Source organism: Ammodytes marinus, assembly GCF_949987685.1.
Source record: "Ammodytes marinus genome assembly, chromosome: 24".
NCBI classification, from domain to species: Eukaryota; Metazoa; Chordata; class Actinopteri; order Uranoscopiformes; family Ammodytidae; genus Ammodytes; species Ammodytes marinus.
The window spans coordinates 14,010,136-14,025,980 of NC_137228.1; the positions used below are offsets into that span (position 1 = coordinate 14,010,136).

General features: G+C 40.4%; 1 protein-coding gene across 4 annotated transcripts; it reads right to left on the reverse strand.

Moving 5' to 3' along the window:
- Positions 1-251: 251 nt before the first annotated feature.
- rpgrb (retinitis pigmentosa GTPase regulator b) lies at positions 252-15,586 on the reverse strand. 4 transcript variants are annotated; one of them, XM_080053203.1, is made up of 17 exons: positions 15,498-15,586; positions 14,666-14,791; positions 14,054-14,146; positions 12,855-12,917; positions 12,460-12,618; positions 12,069-12,218; positions 11,629-11,787; positions 11,080-11,235; positions 10,390-10,514; positions 9,889-10,080; positions 9,295-9,481; positions 8,697-8,791; positions 8,231-8,290; positions 3,036-3,269; positions 2,742-2,781; positions 2,342-2,460; positions 252-969 (listed from the first exon to the last, which is right to left on the reverse strand). In XM_080053203.1, exons 1-17 carry the CDS (start codon positions 15,526-15,528, stop codon positions 799-801), a joined length of 2,160 nt encoding a protein of 719 aa, XP_079909329.1. In that variant the 5' UTR covers positions 15,529-15,586; the 3' UTR covers positions 252-798. The 4 variants fall into 4 exon arrangements, with proteins under 4 accessions (XP_079909329.1, XP_079909328.1, XP_079909331.1 ...); XM_080053202.1 differs by having other exon boundaries at positions 2,342-2,463; XM_080053205.1 differs by lacking the exon at positions 252-969 and adding an exon at positions 1,618-1,702.
- Positions 15,587-15,845: the final 259 nt, after the last annotated feature.

Sequence of the window (15,845 nt, forward strand, 5' to 3'; positions counted from 1 at the left end):
AAATGTTTTAATAAATCACAAAAATCCAAATGGTTAAAAAACAAACGTTCATGAGAGTTGGTTAAACGAGATTGTTATCACATTGGAATATAAAAACTGATGCAAACAGATCACATCAAAAAGTGCAAATGTGCTCAAGGAGTCGGACCATGTCACAATAAATAAGATTATTTACATCCTCACAGTTTAACACACACACACACACACACACACACACACACACACACACACACACACACACACACACACACACACACACACACACTACACACACTACACACAAAGTTGAAAAACCAGCCGGCAACATGGTGATACTGGTTGTAGGTCACTTGTGGAATAGACAGTGGTTGAAAGTGTAGTGGTTCATTTAAAAAGGTGCACTCGCAAAGATCTACCAATCCCACCCTTAAAGCGACACACTGCAGACACACACATTATTTTCTCGAGCACTGGACGATTGCGATTTTGCTCTATTTTGCTTCCATAAAATGTCTTCTTTCATACTAGTATTAAAAAAAATCAAAGGTCTAAAATGTTCATTTGGGTTCATATGTTGTTAATTGTCTGATTTATGATACATGTTGTTCTTAAAAACATGAAGAAAAAAAATGCATTTCAATAAAAAAAATAATAGTGTTAATGTCAGTAAACAAGTGGCAAAGTTTCATGATGATATGTATAAGTTAAACTTATTTCCCTATCCACCTGCAGTGTCTCACCTTTCAAAGCACTCTGTAATGTTCTTGATAAAGCTCCAGGGGGGGGGGGGGGCTCTAACTATAGCTGTGTGTCCTGGGATCACAGCACGGTGCAGGCTCCAGACGCTGCTCTGTTTGCCTGTGGTTCTCTGGTCGTGGGAGGCCCTCTCGGCTCGGTCGCGTGCCCAGGAACGGCCTCCTCCGCTGGGGCTTTGTCCCTGTCGCCCGTCTGCTTCACCCTGGAGAAGGACAGCCGCCTGAAGATGGAGAGCTGAGAGGACGGAGATCATGTTTAACCACCTCCCTGTATGACCAACAAGTTCACACTGTCTCTTTATTTCCGTGTGCTGCTCATTGCCACCGCCATGTTTCTACAGTAGCACAGAACGGACAAACTAAACGGCCTTTACACGTCTTTATATAAAGTGGGCGTCCTGGGGAAATGCACCTGTTGGAAGACCAAGAAGAAGAAGTACTATAGAATAAATAACTAAATAAATACATCTTCACTTGATATTGTGGAAAGACTTGAGGCAGTGGTGGATGATCCCATCTTTAGTGACTAACTTCTTGTCCTTGAAGGCCACCGTAGCTTCTGTAAATTTTCCCAAAGGGAGGGGTTAGCAAGGGAGCGTTGACATCTACAATCTTTCCACTAGATAAAGCCAATATACACCGTGACTACACACTGCATCTCTAAGGTTGGCTCTGCTGTTGGACTGAAATGTCCGGAGAAACAGAACCACAGAAAAAAATAAACTGGTGTTTTTACTTTTTGTAATTTGCTCAAGACCTGAAGTGTGGCCGTAAAGCAACCTGTCTTAGTTATGATTTTTTCAGTCTTTTATTGGATGCTTAGAAGCCCTAAATCTTCTCGTTCTGTCGCTCAGCCTGGAACACAAAACTCTGCGTCTGCGTCTGTCTTTAGGGAGGAGAGAGAGACGTTCTGATAATGGCTGACGGCAGATCCATCAATCACACATCCAGGGATCCAAACTTCCTACCTTCAGAAAGTAGAAAAACAAAAGTGACTCTATGGTCGCAACTACAGCGGCAACAACGCTAGCCCTGCATTCCAAATCGCACACTTCCTTAAACTATTCTACATACTACAGCTGAGCATAAAAAGTATGTAGTTTGCATGCTGTAGGCAGACTAGGCACACAAAGGACACACTTTTACTTATTTATTTCATCATAACATTGCGCCTTGAACTTGCATTTTGCTCATATGTCCGTCTCATCGCTGGTTGTTTTCACGCGGAGGCTCTCTGATTTCCACACTAAAAATTAGGACCGAATGTAGTGGGACATCTGGGTATTTTTCAGCATGCTGCATCTGACAACATGTATCGGAACATCCTAAATACTGTTCTACCATACTAAATAGCAGAGAAGTATGGGGATTGGAACGCAGCCAAGAAAATCACATAACCATATGGTGGTAACTTCAATTAGTACACCTTCCTACATTTACTAAATGAAAACACTCACCACCTGACTCCCAACGTGTTAAAGCAAAACCGCAAACACACACACACACGCACACGCACACACACACACACACACGCACACACACACACACACACACACACACACACGCACACACAGAGGCTGAAATATGTTAAAGCAAAGCTGTTGTACCTTTTTGCTGGCGCCTGATTGGCCCGTGGAGTTGCTGTCTGCGTTCCCATTGGCCGGTTTGGGGCCGTCGTCTGTCTTCTCCTCGGCTGTCGTGTCGAGCTGCTCCGCGACTTCAGTTGCTGCTGATAAGAAACGCATTTGATTTCGGATTATTTTTTAAACCATAAAAGTTATTGCCCAATTAGTTATTTTTATATATGATTCTTGGGGAATTTTTCCATGCTTTAGTAGATAGTTCAGAGAGACAGAGATGAAATGGGGCAGAGAGGGGAATGACATGCAGAGAACGACCCGGGCTGGATTCTAACCCGGGTCTGCTGTGAAGAGGACTGAGCCTCTGTGGTACGCGCTCTAACTGCTACACCTCCCAATTAGTTATTTTTAAGAGATGAATATTTACCTTTCTGCTCGCCATCTGGTTCACATTCTTCTTCAGGCTTCTGGGAACATCGAACGTCACATGTTAGTGTATACTATGTTTCAATTGTTTTGTGTCTTTATCAGCCTGTTGTGTGTTGTTTATTGTGTACGTATTGTTGTTTTTGCTTTGCATTTGTTTGACTCAACATCATTGCAAATGAGTGTCACCCCTCAATTGATCTCTTCAGTATAAATAAAGGTTAAATTAAATTAAATTAAATGAAATAAAACAACAGGAGAGATGAATGAATGAATGAATGAATAATAAACTTACATCACTCTGAGTTTCCTCTGTTGGTTTCTCTGTCGTCTCGTCCAAACTCGACGGCAGCGGCTTCGTCTCAGTTGTATCAATATCTTCGTCTTCTTCCTCTTCTCCCTCAATGTCCTCTGTTTCTTCTATTTCTTCTATTTCTTCTATTTCGTCTTCTGAATATTCCACCTCCTTTCCCTCTTCTGCTTGCTCTTCACCTTGGTTCCAGGTCTGAGCAAATACTTTTGTCAAATCCTGTGGGTAAAAAAGAGTGAAATCTTTATTATATTTATGTTATTTTTTGAGGTATTTTCACATTTATTTGACAGTTTGGAGAGACAGAGTGGAAATGGGGAGAGAGAGGGGGATGACATGCAGAGAACGACCCGGGCTGGATTCTAACCCGGGTCTGCTGTGAAGAGGACTGAGCCTCTGGGGGGACACTCTAACCACTACACCACGTAGCGCCCCATGAAAGTCACATTAAACATTTTAGGGTTTAGGTTTCATTTAAACATTGAGGGGACACACAGTAGGGGTTAAGAAAAGGCATGGGAGCAATTGGAGAGCTTTGTATACACAACACAGGTGACTTCCAAATTCAAAATCAGTTTTTATCCTAGTGCCATAAGAGAACTTAACTCCTAACCATGCAGTCAGCAGGGTTCAAGTGATAGTGCTGCATATGTGCAATATTTTTCCACACTAAATGTTTTAAAAATACTTTTATGTGTATGTATTTTTATGATCCAGTGGAGAAGGTTTTTATTTCGTTGTACACTGAGCAATGACAATTAAGGCATTGAATTAGGAAGTAAAATGTCTTGACAAGGAAAGGATTTTAAAATGTAGAGGAAAGAGTGGCAGGAAAAATGCTAAAACACCGGTAAAATGAGCATTATTCTGATCTACATATTGTTCACTAAGCAGCGTTAACATGAGCTAGTCCAGACTACAGCAGGGAATGGTGGGAAGAGATTACAGGAGGGTTTATAGTCACAGACTGGGGAATGAAGCGTCACCTGATCCGGGAAACCGTCCAATCAAACGCTCACAAAACGAGCCAATCAGAGAGGGGCAAGCTCCAGAGTTTATGAAATGATTAGTCGTCAGAATGTCAAACATTGGGAAGATTTTCTGTGTTTTACATATTTGTAAACAAGAGATGTCACCTTGAATTTATTATGGAGCCATTCACTATATTCTGACATTTTACAGACAAAGCTAAACCGTCAAGATATATATGTATATTGTATAGTTTTTCATAGTTGATAGTTTTTCAGAAGAGATCATTTAAAATGATAATAATATTTGATTGAAGTGAAGAAAAAAATTAAAATTTCAAAGGACAGTAAGGAACAAAAAAGTCTCCAAACTACTCCCCATCCTAAATTAACTTACTATACATCTACAATCCTATAAAAAGCAACTGACAAAAACAACGAAAATGCAATCAAACCTTATAATTTATTATTACAAACACAGAAATGAATAAAAACAGAAAGAGAAAGTAGGAAAGTAGTACCGTAGGCAGAAGAATAATGAATTAGCAAAAGATGAGAGCAGCGTGTCAGAAGAATGTGAACTTACAACACAAACACAAATCTTCCCATTTTCAAGCCGCCACAAAAACAAGTAAACAAAGCCTTTCGAAGCCAAACTGGAGCTGCATGTTGTTCAGTATAGAACACACTTATCACTTAACTTATAAATGCATTTGTTACATATGAAAACAATGAAATTAAAATGAGAGAAATATGAGCAGAAAGGCACCGTGAATGATGAGTTTGCGCAGCAGCAGAAAGCACAGCAGTTTGGTTCCTTGTATTTGACTCGGTTTGCAAAAATATTTTTCTAGCTTCAGGTTAACTAAGACTGAGCAAGTGACTGGCCTCTAGTTATTTCAGATGCACGAAGACCATGTAAAAACCATGCAAAAGCACTGCACATTAAGGTAAACAGCTGACATTAGCAAACAAAAAGCTGCTTAAACAACCAGAAAACACACAACGAGATCAGCATTAACTTTTAGCTCTGGTTTGGCCTCACAGGGTCGTAAAAAACCATTAATGGGTTGTAAGATCGATGTCGTAAAGTTCAGTTAATTTCATAGTTATTTGATGCGCTGTATATGAATGCTATTGATTATTGCATTGGTGGTTTTCCTTGCAGACCAGTACGGTTCATTTCACAGAATAACTCAATAGAAATGACTTCACCAAAAGTAAAAAAATGCAAAAAAAAAATGTTTTTAAACATAATCGCGATAGAAAATAATAATCGTTTGACAGCCCTAATGTAAATCTATTTTTCTAATGATTGGTTATCGACTATCTTTGACTTGTTTCACTATTTTCTTGATGGATAAAAGGACCAGGGTCATTTCAGGTTGAGGTACTGAGGCAGCACGTCGTCCCAAAACTCCTCGGCCTCGCCTCCCGTCTGTCCTTTGGGTCTACGGCTGGATTTAGTCTGTCGTTTAACTTCAGCAGAATTTCCCTTCTTGACCACTTCCTCTTCCTCCTCAGTGTCCTCCTCCTCATCACTTATTACATCATCATCTCCTTCTTCCTCTTCTGTCATTTCTTCTTTGTTGGTGTCAGTGTCTCCTTCGTCACTACTCTCCATTTCCTGTTCAGCACTGCTCTCTTCTTCTGTCTCACTATTCATGTCGCTTTCTTCACTCTCTTCCTCCTCCTCCATCTCCTCCGACTCACTTTCCCTCTCTTCTTCTTCTTCTTCTTCCTCATCCTCCTCTTCTTCAGAATCTTCTCCTTCGCTCTCCGTCTTTTCCTGACTGGAGTTTTCTTCACTTTCTTCTGAATCACTGCCACTGCTCTGGTCAGTCGTTTCTACATTACTGCTATTGCTGTCAACAGTCTCGTCTTGACTTTGACTGCTATCTTCAGTGTCCTCCTCTACATCACTTGCATTGCTCTCATTGTCTTCCATCTCTTCGCCACTATCACTCCCTGTTGTCTCACTAGCTTCCTCTTCTTCGCTGCTTTCTAAATCGGTAGCTTCCTCCTCCTCCTGCTCTTCCTCACTGCTTCCTAAATCGGTAGCCGATTCATCCTCAGGTTGAAGAGTGTCGCTGTCGTTTTCTTCTGACTCACTGCCATTGCTCTCACCAGTCTGATCTTGACTCTCGCTCCCTTTGCTATCTTCAGTCTTGTCTGAATCACTTGCATTGCTATCTTTAGCATCAGTCTCTTGTTCACTATCGCTTCCTACTGTCTCACTAGCTTCCCCTTCCTCACTGCTTCCTAAATCGGTAGCATCCTCCTCCTCCTGCTCTTCCTCACTGCTTCCTAAATCGGTAGCTGACTCATCTTCAGGTTGGAGAGTGTCACTGTCTTCATTTTCGTCTTCTTCCTCTTCTCCTTCCGTTACATTCTCAGAACTCTCAGTGACATCATCCTCCTCGTCTTCTTCTTCTTCTACGCTTATTTCTGCGCTGGTTTTCTTGCCATCCTCATATTCATCACTTTCCTCTTCTGTCTGCTCATAACTCTCTGCCTCACTATCTTCTGCACTAGATTCCACCTCGTCCTGAGAACTCTTGTCTTCTTGACTTGTTCCATTGTCGTCTCCAGGACTGTCTGCTGTGGATTTGTTGCTTGAATCGGCCGCGGAGGATTCAGACTCTTCGCTCTCATGTGATTTCCCCGTGCTTTCGTTTGAAACACTGCGGCTACTCTCAGACGGCGGGGGAGAGCTTAGGCTGCTTCTGGATGCGGAGTTGTCCTTCTCATTACTCTCACTATCTTCTGAACTTGATTCCTTTCCATCCTTAGAATCCTTGTCATCTTCACTTGTTTCCTTGTCCAATGCGGTTACCATGTTGGATTTGTTGCTTAAATCAGCCGCAGAGGATTCAGATTCCTTGCTCTCACATGATTTCCCCGTGATGTCATTTGAGACACTGCGGCTACTGTTGGATTGCGGTGAGCTAAAATGGCTTCTAGACGCCATATTGTGCATTAACACCGATCCCGCAGCGAGAGAGGCGGCCCCAGCCAGTAGCCCGAGGTTTGACGACTGTTTATCTGATTCTTTTGCAGGTGTGGAGTTTAGTTTTTCTGACTGAGCCTCTTTTTTGTTTTTCTCATTTTTAGACGTTTTAGAAAAATCTGCGTACTCTTTAGATTTCGAGACTTTTTTATCTAAACTTTCTTCATTCGAGTGAAACGCGGTTGAGTCTGCGTTACTTTGTTTACCTGACGAGCTAACTGCCACGCTTTGCACCACCACGGGTTTGCTCTTAACACTGACACGTTTAGGCTGCACCTGCTTAACTTTGGCCACTGCAGGTTCAAAGCCGACACTTGAACCTGTCTCTTTGATCTCAGGACTTTGTTTGGAGTCCAACACAAGCTTCATGTCACTGTCCATCAGCTGTTTTCCCCCCTGAACCGGCCTGCGTCGCTGCCTCGACACTAGCTTCTTAATATCCCCGACACTGGGGCGTTTGTTTTGCTTTGGCTTCCTCTGTAGCATCTCCACGGCCATAATCAGATTCTCTTTGTTCTGATTGGTTGTTGAGTGTCTGTGTGGGCTGCCGTGGCCAATCAGGAGCTGTGTTGGTAACGCCCGGCTCGGAGAGAAACCGCTCCGCTTTGAGAGCTTAGTCTCCTGGGTTAGATTGGCCTTACCGTGCTTACCCTTCCTCTATCACCCGGCATGACAAGCAAAGAATAGGATGAAACAGAGGCATGCGTTAGGGAGGACAGGACACATGCAGAGAGATAAAAAGAGACAGAAGAAAATCAGAAATGTAAAACAGAATAATAATGGAAGTCAAGTCTCACAACTCTTCCCTTTTCTCTCACTTTCATCAGGGTGATATGAGGCTGTTTCTAGATTCGTGTTGCTCCAGTTTGAGGTGTTTTTGAGATATGTCCCGTGTTGGGGAAGATACTTTGAGGGGCCATTTACAAGGCAACGTTTTCAACAAAAAACTCAGAAGTGTTTTTTTACATTTTGGCCATTTGTTATTGTATATTGAATTATTATATATATTTTTTTAAAAGGGTTCTAGAGTGAAATATTTTGAATACACATCCTCAGATATCAACATGATGGCTCAGAGTATAGGAACCGGAGTTGTTTGACGTGTTCTCAAAAATGTAAAAGAATAAGAGGAGAACAGTTGGAAATAAAGCCGTAAATAGCTCAGAGAAATGAGTGTGAGGCGTGTGAGGCGTGTGAGGTACCTTCTGAACTGGAGACAGAGAGAGTGATTGGTCACCGGGGTCCACCTTCATCACATGAGTCTATCAGGAAGAAAAAAACAAGAGAAAAGGAAAATGAAGCAGTGTTTTATTTTTAAAAGCGAAATGTTTTGTTTTTATGCTGCTTTCTTGGCCTTGAAAAATACATTTTAAATCTCAATAGGAATATTCCTGGTAAATTAAATGTTAATAAAGACATTAAAGGTGCTACAAGGAAGTTTTAAATATTTTTGAAACGGTCTCATATTTCCTCTGATAATCATAAATTACATGCAACAGCAAACGAGACCATCAGTGCAAAGAATGCTATTTTTATATAGTTTTTCTTAGTGCCTTTGTCATGGGTATGTTCTCCCAAGAACAACAGCTGGCATAGTAAAAACACTACCGCTTTTGTCCAAAGGGGGGGCAAGAATGAACTTGTCTTAAACTGCGTGTGAAGTCTCACCATGTTGAGGAAGTCTGTTGTGTCTCCGAGGCCTTTAACGCTGTCGCCGTCTGTCAGACTCTCCACAACGCTGTCTGTCTCACGGCCTGTCTGCTCTGACCGGATGCAAAACAAGATGTTAGTCCACAAACCAAATCCGTTAACAGGTTGATTCAAACATTAAACAGTGTTGAAAACAGCCTGAAAAACTTTCTGAACAAAAATAATTAGTTGGCAATGCACAACTTTTAATTAGTATGTAGAACTCTCAACTTGATGTGACAATACATATGGATGATAAGTTATCTCAACTAAAGATAACAAGTTGGCTCAAATGTAGGCGGATTTCCTTCAAACCTATGAGTTTCAGTTTAAGTCTCAAAACTCTAAAGTCTAGTGCAGAGAGTAGCGTTATAGTTTTCCTAACTTTTTGATTTTCACAGTGAGAGCAACAACTTCTGATAATTTATATAAAGACGATGTATCTGGATTTTGAAGTGTTGATCTTTAAAATAAGATAAGAAAGAAGATAAGAAAATCCTTGATTAGTCCCACAGTGGGGACATTTTAAGGAGGAAGGAAGGGGCTAAGGAGGTAGCACTGGTGAGGTTGTAGGTACCCTGGAGCATTGACCCTGTGCTCTCGTGTTGGTGCGTTCCGTTGAGCAGCTTTCTGTGTGTGTGCTGCGGTGGAGGCAGTCTGGGGGGGATGGTGTGGCTGGAGACGGGCCGCGGAGGGTGGAGGAAGCCGGGCATCATGGCGGGCAGCGTGCAGAACATGGCGCCAAACTGGTCCGGAGATCTTTCCTGTGGTGGGGGGAAGGGTTGATCAGCATGAGAGGAGTAAAGCATGGACTGCTCTGTATCAAGATTTGGATGCACTGGTTAATTTTTAGATTTTTGTCTAGTTTGCTTCCATAACATGTCTTCTTTCATAGTAGTATAAATCAAAAGGTCCAAAATGTACATTGAAGTGTTTCTTTGACTTAATTTTGTCTGTTTTCATCTGTATATTTCTCCTATAAAACCATCTCTAACAGCAATATCTCAACATTAGTTTTTTTCTATAATCTGAACCAAACCAAAAGTCAACTTGCAAGTTTCATAATTGATGAAGTTAAAACATGTACCCAATTCACCTGCAGTGTCACACCTTGAATTAGATTATTGTATCCTGTGAATGATTATTAATTATTGGATGGAGCTGTACCCACCCTCTCCCTCCTGCGAACCCGAGCAGAGAGGCTCCTCTGCAGGCTTGACGAGTCGGCCGTGTCCCCCAGTAGCTCCACGTACGGTTTCTCCAGGAAATCCTCCGTCACGTCGTTTTCCTCCAGAATCACGTCACCGCAGCTCGGATCCCTCGGCTGAGCAAACACCACCAAGTGACAGCCGCCACACGACGCCTGAACACACAAAACGAATGAAACAAATCTAATTATTTCAATTGTCATTTATGATTAGAATAAATATCTACTACATAAATAATAACAGGAATACAAGAAAAATATACAATGAATATATAAAAACATGTTTTATAGGAAAGTTAAGGTAGAAAATATTAATTATAAAAGTGAAGAAAAATATAAAATAGCACAAATTAAAACACAATTAAATAATACTAAAAATAGATGTTTTTTTATTTAACATTACATTTATTAAGAAGATAAATATGTATAAAAATGTGATCATTCAGTAACATGTGAAACACCAACTGCCTGGACGTTGTACTGCAGGAAGCGCGGACACAGCGTTGGTTTGAACTGGTTGGTGAAGTTCTCTTCTCCCAGGCCGAGTTTCCCGTGTCGGCCGTCTCCGAACGTGTAGAGCAAACCGCCGTCTGCAGGGGAGAAACATGACATCATCAAACCGAGACACGATGGTTTAAAGGTCAGTTATTCTGCTGATTTACAGGTTCGAAACTTAAACTTGGGTTTTGTAAAAGGAACTGTTTTCATGGTGTAGTGTCCAAATAAACCTTTATATTCCCCACAGTGCCATTGCAGAATCTCCTCATTTCAGCCTCAATCTGATACGTTCTGTTTTAGAGCCCTGAATCTACCAGTTAAATAAAGGCAGTATCTGGGGGATTAGTTTATCAGAGGTGGAGGAAGTGCCAAGTTAGGTTGGTAATCAGGGGCGTGGTTTCTCCCCTTACGACATCATAAGGAGAAAAAATTATAATCTGACAGGTTTTTTGTAAACAGGTTTTCTGAAAGGTGGGGGTGGAGAAAACGAGAGAGTGTTGTTCTTTCTCTAGTCACACAGGAGACCCATATTGCATTGATATATTGCACTGATGTATATTTGTTTAAAAACCGATGAGAGAGTGTGTTTTACATAATAGGTGACTGTAACATTTAGTCTAATCAGATTGAGAGAAAAGCTGGAGAGGGCGTTTTCACCTGTGATTAGGGCCGTGTGGTTTTCTCCACAGGACACGTGACACACTCGCCCTTTCCTGAAGTGTTCCACGGACCGCGGAACACGAGACTCAAAGATGAACGTCCCGTGACCGAGCTGACCGAACTGACCCAGGCCAAACGTGTGCACGTCGTCCTCTGAGAAACATAAATAAATCAATAATTAATAAATAAAAGCATTAAGCAATAAAGGGAAAGATATTATTTGAGTCTAATATTGAAAATTGTATTCTTTTACTTTTCGGTAAAATATCTTCCCTCTTTTGTCAGACATTACTGTCAATTTGCAGGAAAAAATCTTCAAGTTTGTAGTTTAAAAAGTTTGTGCAGTCTTTTTGTACCCTAAGCCTTAATAAAGCATAATGTTTTTATCTGTGTTTAACAATGTAAAGCAACTTTGAGTACTGAGAAAAGCACTGTACAAATATCATGTATTATTATTATTATTATTATTATTATTATTATTATTATTATTATTATTATTATTCAGATGTAGTTTGTATCCATATTTGTAGTTTTTCTGTCTTTTACCTGTGAGTGCCACCGTGTGCCCCCCTCCACATGCCACCTGCACCACCGGCTCCTTGATGCTCTTCACCAGCTGTGGGACTCTGTGTCGGGGCAGCTGCTCGGTGCCAAGGCCCAGTTTACCGCTGTCCCGCTCGCCAAACGTGTACAACTCACCATCAGCTGAAGCACAGAGGGAAAAGCAATGGACTGAATACAACTACAAGTCTTTACTTCATGATACTTTGCCATTTGATTACTCACATTAAAACAATACTTTTTCTGTATTACAATTTTTCTGAAATGTTTGAATAAGTATGCACATTTGGCAATATCTAACTAATTATTGGTTCAGAGTATTGAGAAAAAAAGAATGTTGAGTTATGGTTGTATAGGAGAACTATACAGACGCAAACAGACATGGTTTAGTCAAAATGATCATTAGCAGATTTGTCATTGCTAACCTGTCACTAAGGCGGAGTGGTAGTATCCACAGGAAACCCATCTGATTGGTCGTCCCACGCTGACTTCCTGTGGCGAGGAGGCGTGGCTCTCTTTCCCCAAACCGATCTGACCCTCTGTGTTGTCGCCCCACATGAACAGTTTACCGCTCTCTGCAGTAAACAAACAGTAGGGTCGATTACATTTATATGCCAAACCTTCTATTTTTAATTTAATTTTTTGGCAGTTTTCACTCTTAACATACAAATATAAAAACTTGAAACATTTACTTTGTTATTGGTACAATTTCATTTAAGGAATATACATTACATAATTTCACAGTCAATTTAAAGATCTGATTTAATGACCCAATGTTCCATCAGAAGCTGTTGCTCGTTAGTGTCTGAGTTTTACCTGTGAGCGCGGCAGAGGTGTTGGAACCGGCAGCGAGCATTTTGATTGGTCCGAGCGAATCAAAGAACGGGATTCTGTGGAAAGCCGTCCGTTCCTCACAGTCACCGAGCCCCAGCTGCCCCTCGCTGTTCCCCCCCGACGAGAACACTTTCCCCTTAGCTATGGAGGAAAGAAATGTTTTTAAATGTTTTAAATTTCAAAATGTTACTGGAGTGGGGCTCTGTTGAAGCAAAGTGTGTGTGTGTGTGGGGGGGGAGGGGGGTTATAATATATTCATCTAACTGTATCTGCATTGCATTCTGTATAACGTCTTAAAACACCAATAAAGAAACCTTGAGAAATTTTTATTTTTCAAAATGTAAAATCACTGATCTGAATATGAGGAAGATACTCACCGGTGGAGATGAGAGTGTGGTTTCTCCCACAGGCCACAAACGCAACTTTCTCAGACTTAAGAGCTGAAATTACACAGAGGAAAACCTTTTTAAACAAATGTACATTTTACTGTTATGATAATACAAATAATAAACTGTATTTGTGTATCACCTTTCATAAAAGAAATGCAAGAAAAAGTACTTCACATAAAAATGACATGCATTTGATAACAAGCTTCCAAAGCCCTCATTTGGACCCAAAAAGAACATAGACTTGACTATTACATTGACAATGAGATCAAATAGAATAAAAATGTATATTGCTTAGTGCTGCAAGGAAAGCAAGGCATTTTTTTAAAGATCAACTCAATAGAAACTAATTAATAAGCATTAAAGGCGTAAAGATCTATAAAATAATAAATTGGTGAAAACCTAAGGAATGTCATTTAATATATGTAATATAACAAGCCTAAATGTAACAAAACATGCAAAGAAATAAACATTTGTGTAACAGTCTATGGGGAATAATAGAGAGAGAGAGCTTCATTCATTCCTTCTTTCTGTCTGCCTGGGGATTAGAGCAGATTATGGACCCTGCAGATTGGGATTATAATGGAAACAAATCTCTGGTTTTCCCCTCCTATTCTACTTGTCTCATTTTGAGAGGGTTCTGAATGATGCATTATATTGACTTTGCACTAGTCCTGCTCCAGTGTTTCCCCCTACATTCATTCATTCAATGTTGTGCCGCACTGGAAGGCTGACTGACAAGGCAGGTGAGGAGGAGTAGTAGGTAGACAGATAGATGGAACAGCAGACCCTCTGTCTAACATCAATGTGTTGGAGGGTCAAATAAAGACATTTGTTTACTGTTTTCATACGGTTATAGATTAGTTACCCCATTAAGAATTTTCAAAAAAATAAATCTTTGCACCCCCAAATGCCCCTCTGCTATGACTCAATCCTTAGGGAATCACTGTGCTCGATAACGGCTAAAATCATGATTACAATTATAACAATGACTTTGGAAACATCATGCATTTAGTGACTTTTTATAAAAATGTATTGGGAAAAGCAGTATTTTAAACAGTGGTATTAGTCCATCACTTCCTTCTGAAGAGGCTGAAAGTCAGTGGCAGATAGCACACAGCTATACACTCTCCTTATCTCCTTAGTTTCTGACCTAAACTGGGGAACAAAGAGGTTATTCAAAGACCAACCTTTGACACATGTCGGTTTGTTCACAGTCACTTTGGAGCCCAGACCCAGCTGGCCCCAGTTGTTGCTGCCGAACATGAAAACTTTCCCATTTTCTGTGGAGAAAAAGACGAGAAGAGAAGCTGTTGGATGTGCTGATTTGGTGTAAATTGACCAGGGTAAATAATACTAATGATAATATATTTAATTTATATAGTGCTTTACAGGGATCCAGGTTCTATTCATTCACACACAGTCATACCGGTGGTGGTATATATATTGTGCTAACACTTTTTATCATTCATTGAATTTGTGTCATGGTAAGAAAAAGAAAACATCGTAGAAAGTGTTCCTTCAGCTTATGATAAGTTTTGTTAAAGACTTTTTTATGCCACTGGGGAAGAAATTTCGGGGACTACAGGTGAAAATTAGCCTGCATGGCTAAATCTGGCACATTTACATGTTGAACTTTGGTGCTCATGTTTATTAATGTCCCTTTCAAATAAAGAAATCTAAAATTGAAGACCAATTTTACTAAAAAAGAAAACTAAAGAAAACAACAACTGCCGGCCCGGAACCCTGCTAGAGTTTTAGACCCTTTTCAACACAGTATGGTAACCTCGAATGTCTCTTACCTGTTATTAAGGCGGTGTGTTCGTCCCCACAGGCGATTCTTAATGGGATGTCATTTTTAAGCCAGAATTTGCTGGGGACGTTGTCTGCAAATTTGCTCTTTCCGAAAGTGAAAATTGCTCCTGATTCTGACACAAAGGAAAGGAAACGAGAGACAAATTTGAATAAAATCATTAGTCATGAAAATTCTGATTATCCATTGATCAGTTTAAGGTGTTTATCAGGCGAATATATCAAATGTGTTGATGCATCTTCTAAAATACAAGGATTGTTAGTTTTTTCTGCCTTAATTTCAACATAAGAACTTTTTCTGAACTCACGGCAGACATTTTAAATGTGAAAGATAATATTTATATGTACCACCTGTTGTTTATGCTTTTATATTAAGTTGTTTTGTAGTATTGGTGTACTAGTCTCATGTCACCTGAGCTGAATTTAAAAAATCAAATAATCTCACCAGTCCTAATACAAACGTTAGCTTTTACAATTTTTCTTCATATCTGGAGAAGTGGAGGATATTTTGATTAGTTTTACTCGAACTAACTCTATTAATTGTACTCGAGAAAGTATGAATTATCACAGGATGAGCTTTTAGCTTCTAAAATGCTTATAACACAAAAAATCGTCTTGGATTTATTAAAAGTCAGAGAAAAACATAAAAAACATATAACGCGCAACAAAAAACATACATAAATTGAGGGAGCAAGTAAATACAAATAATAGTTTCCGTTAGCCGGGGAGCTAAAGAGGAAGCTAACTGACATTTAACATTTAAAATACGCCGTTAAGAAGCCGTTGGAAGCTTAAAATGCGGATTTATTGATCTGTATTCACCTGGTATCTCTTCCTCCGTCTCCCCCGCCATCTCCGCGGGGCTTTAATCCGCTTTGCTCGGGAGGGTTACTGGTTTGTTTCTCCTCGTTTTCCTCTCTGACCACCCGGAAGTAAACAAAGCATCTCCTAGGCTACGACTACAACGCAACCAATCACAAGACGCATGGAAGGCAACGAGCAGTGGCCAATCAGAGGCGGAGTAGGGCGGGCTACCCTTAAAGGGACAGAGACTATTTTTTATTTTAGTTTATAATAATACGTTTTATTTAAAGGCGCCTTTCATGACACTTAAGGACACCGAATGTTAGTTTATGGACAGATTAAAAGGTTTGTTCAGTTTTTCCTTTC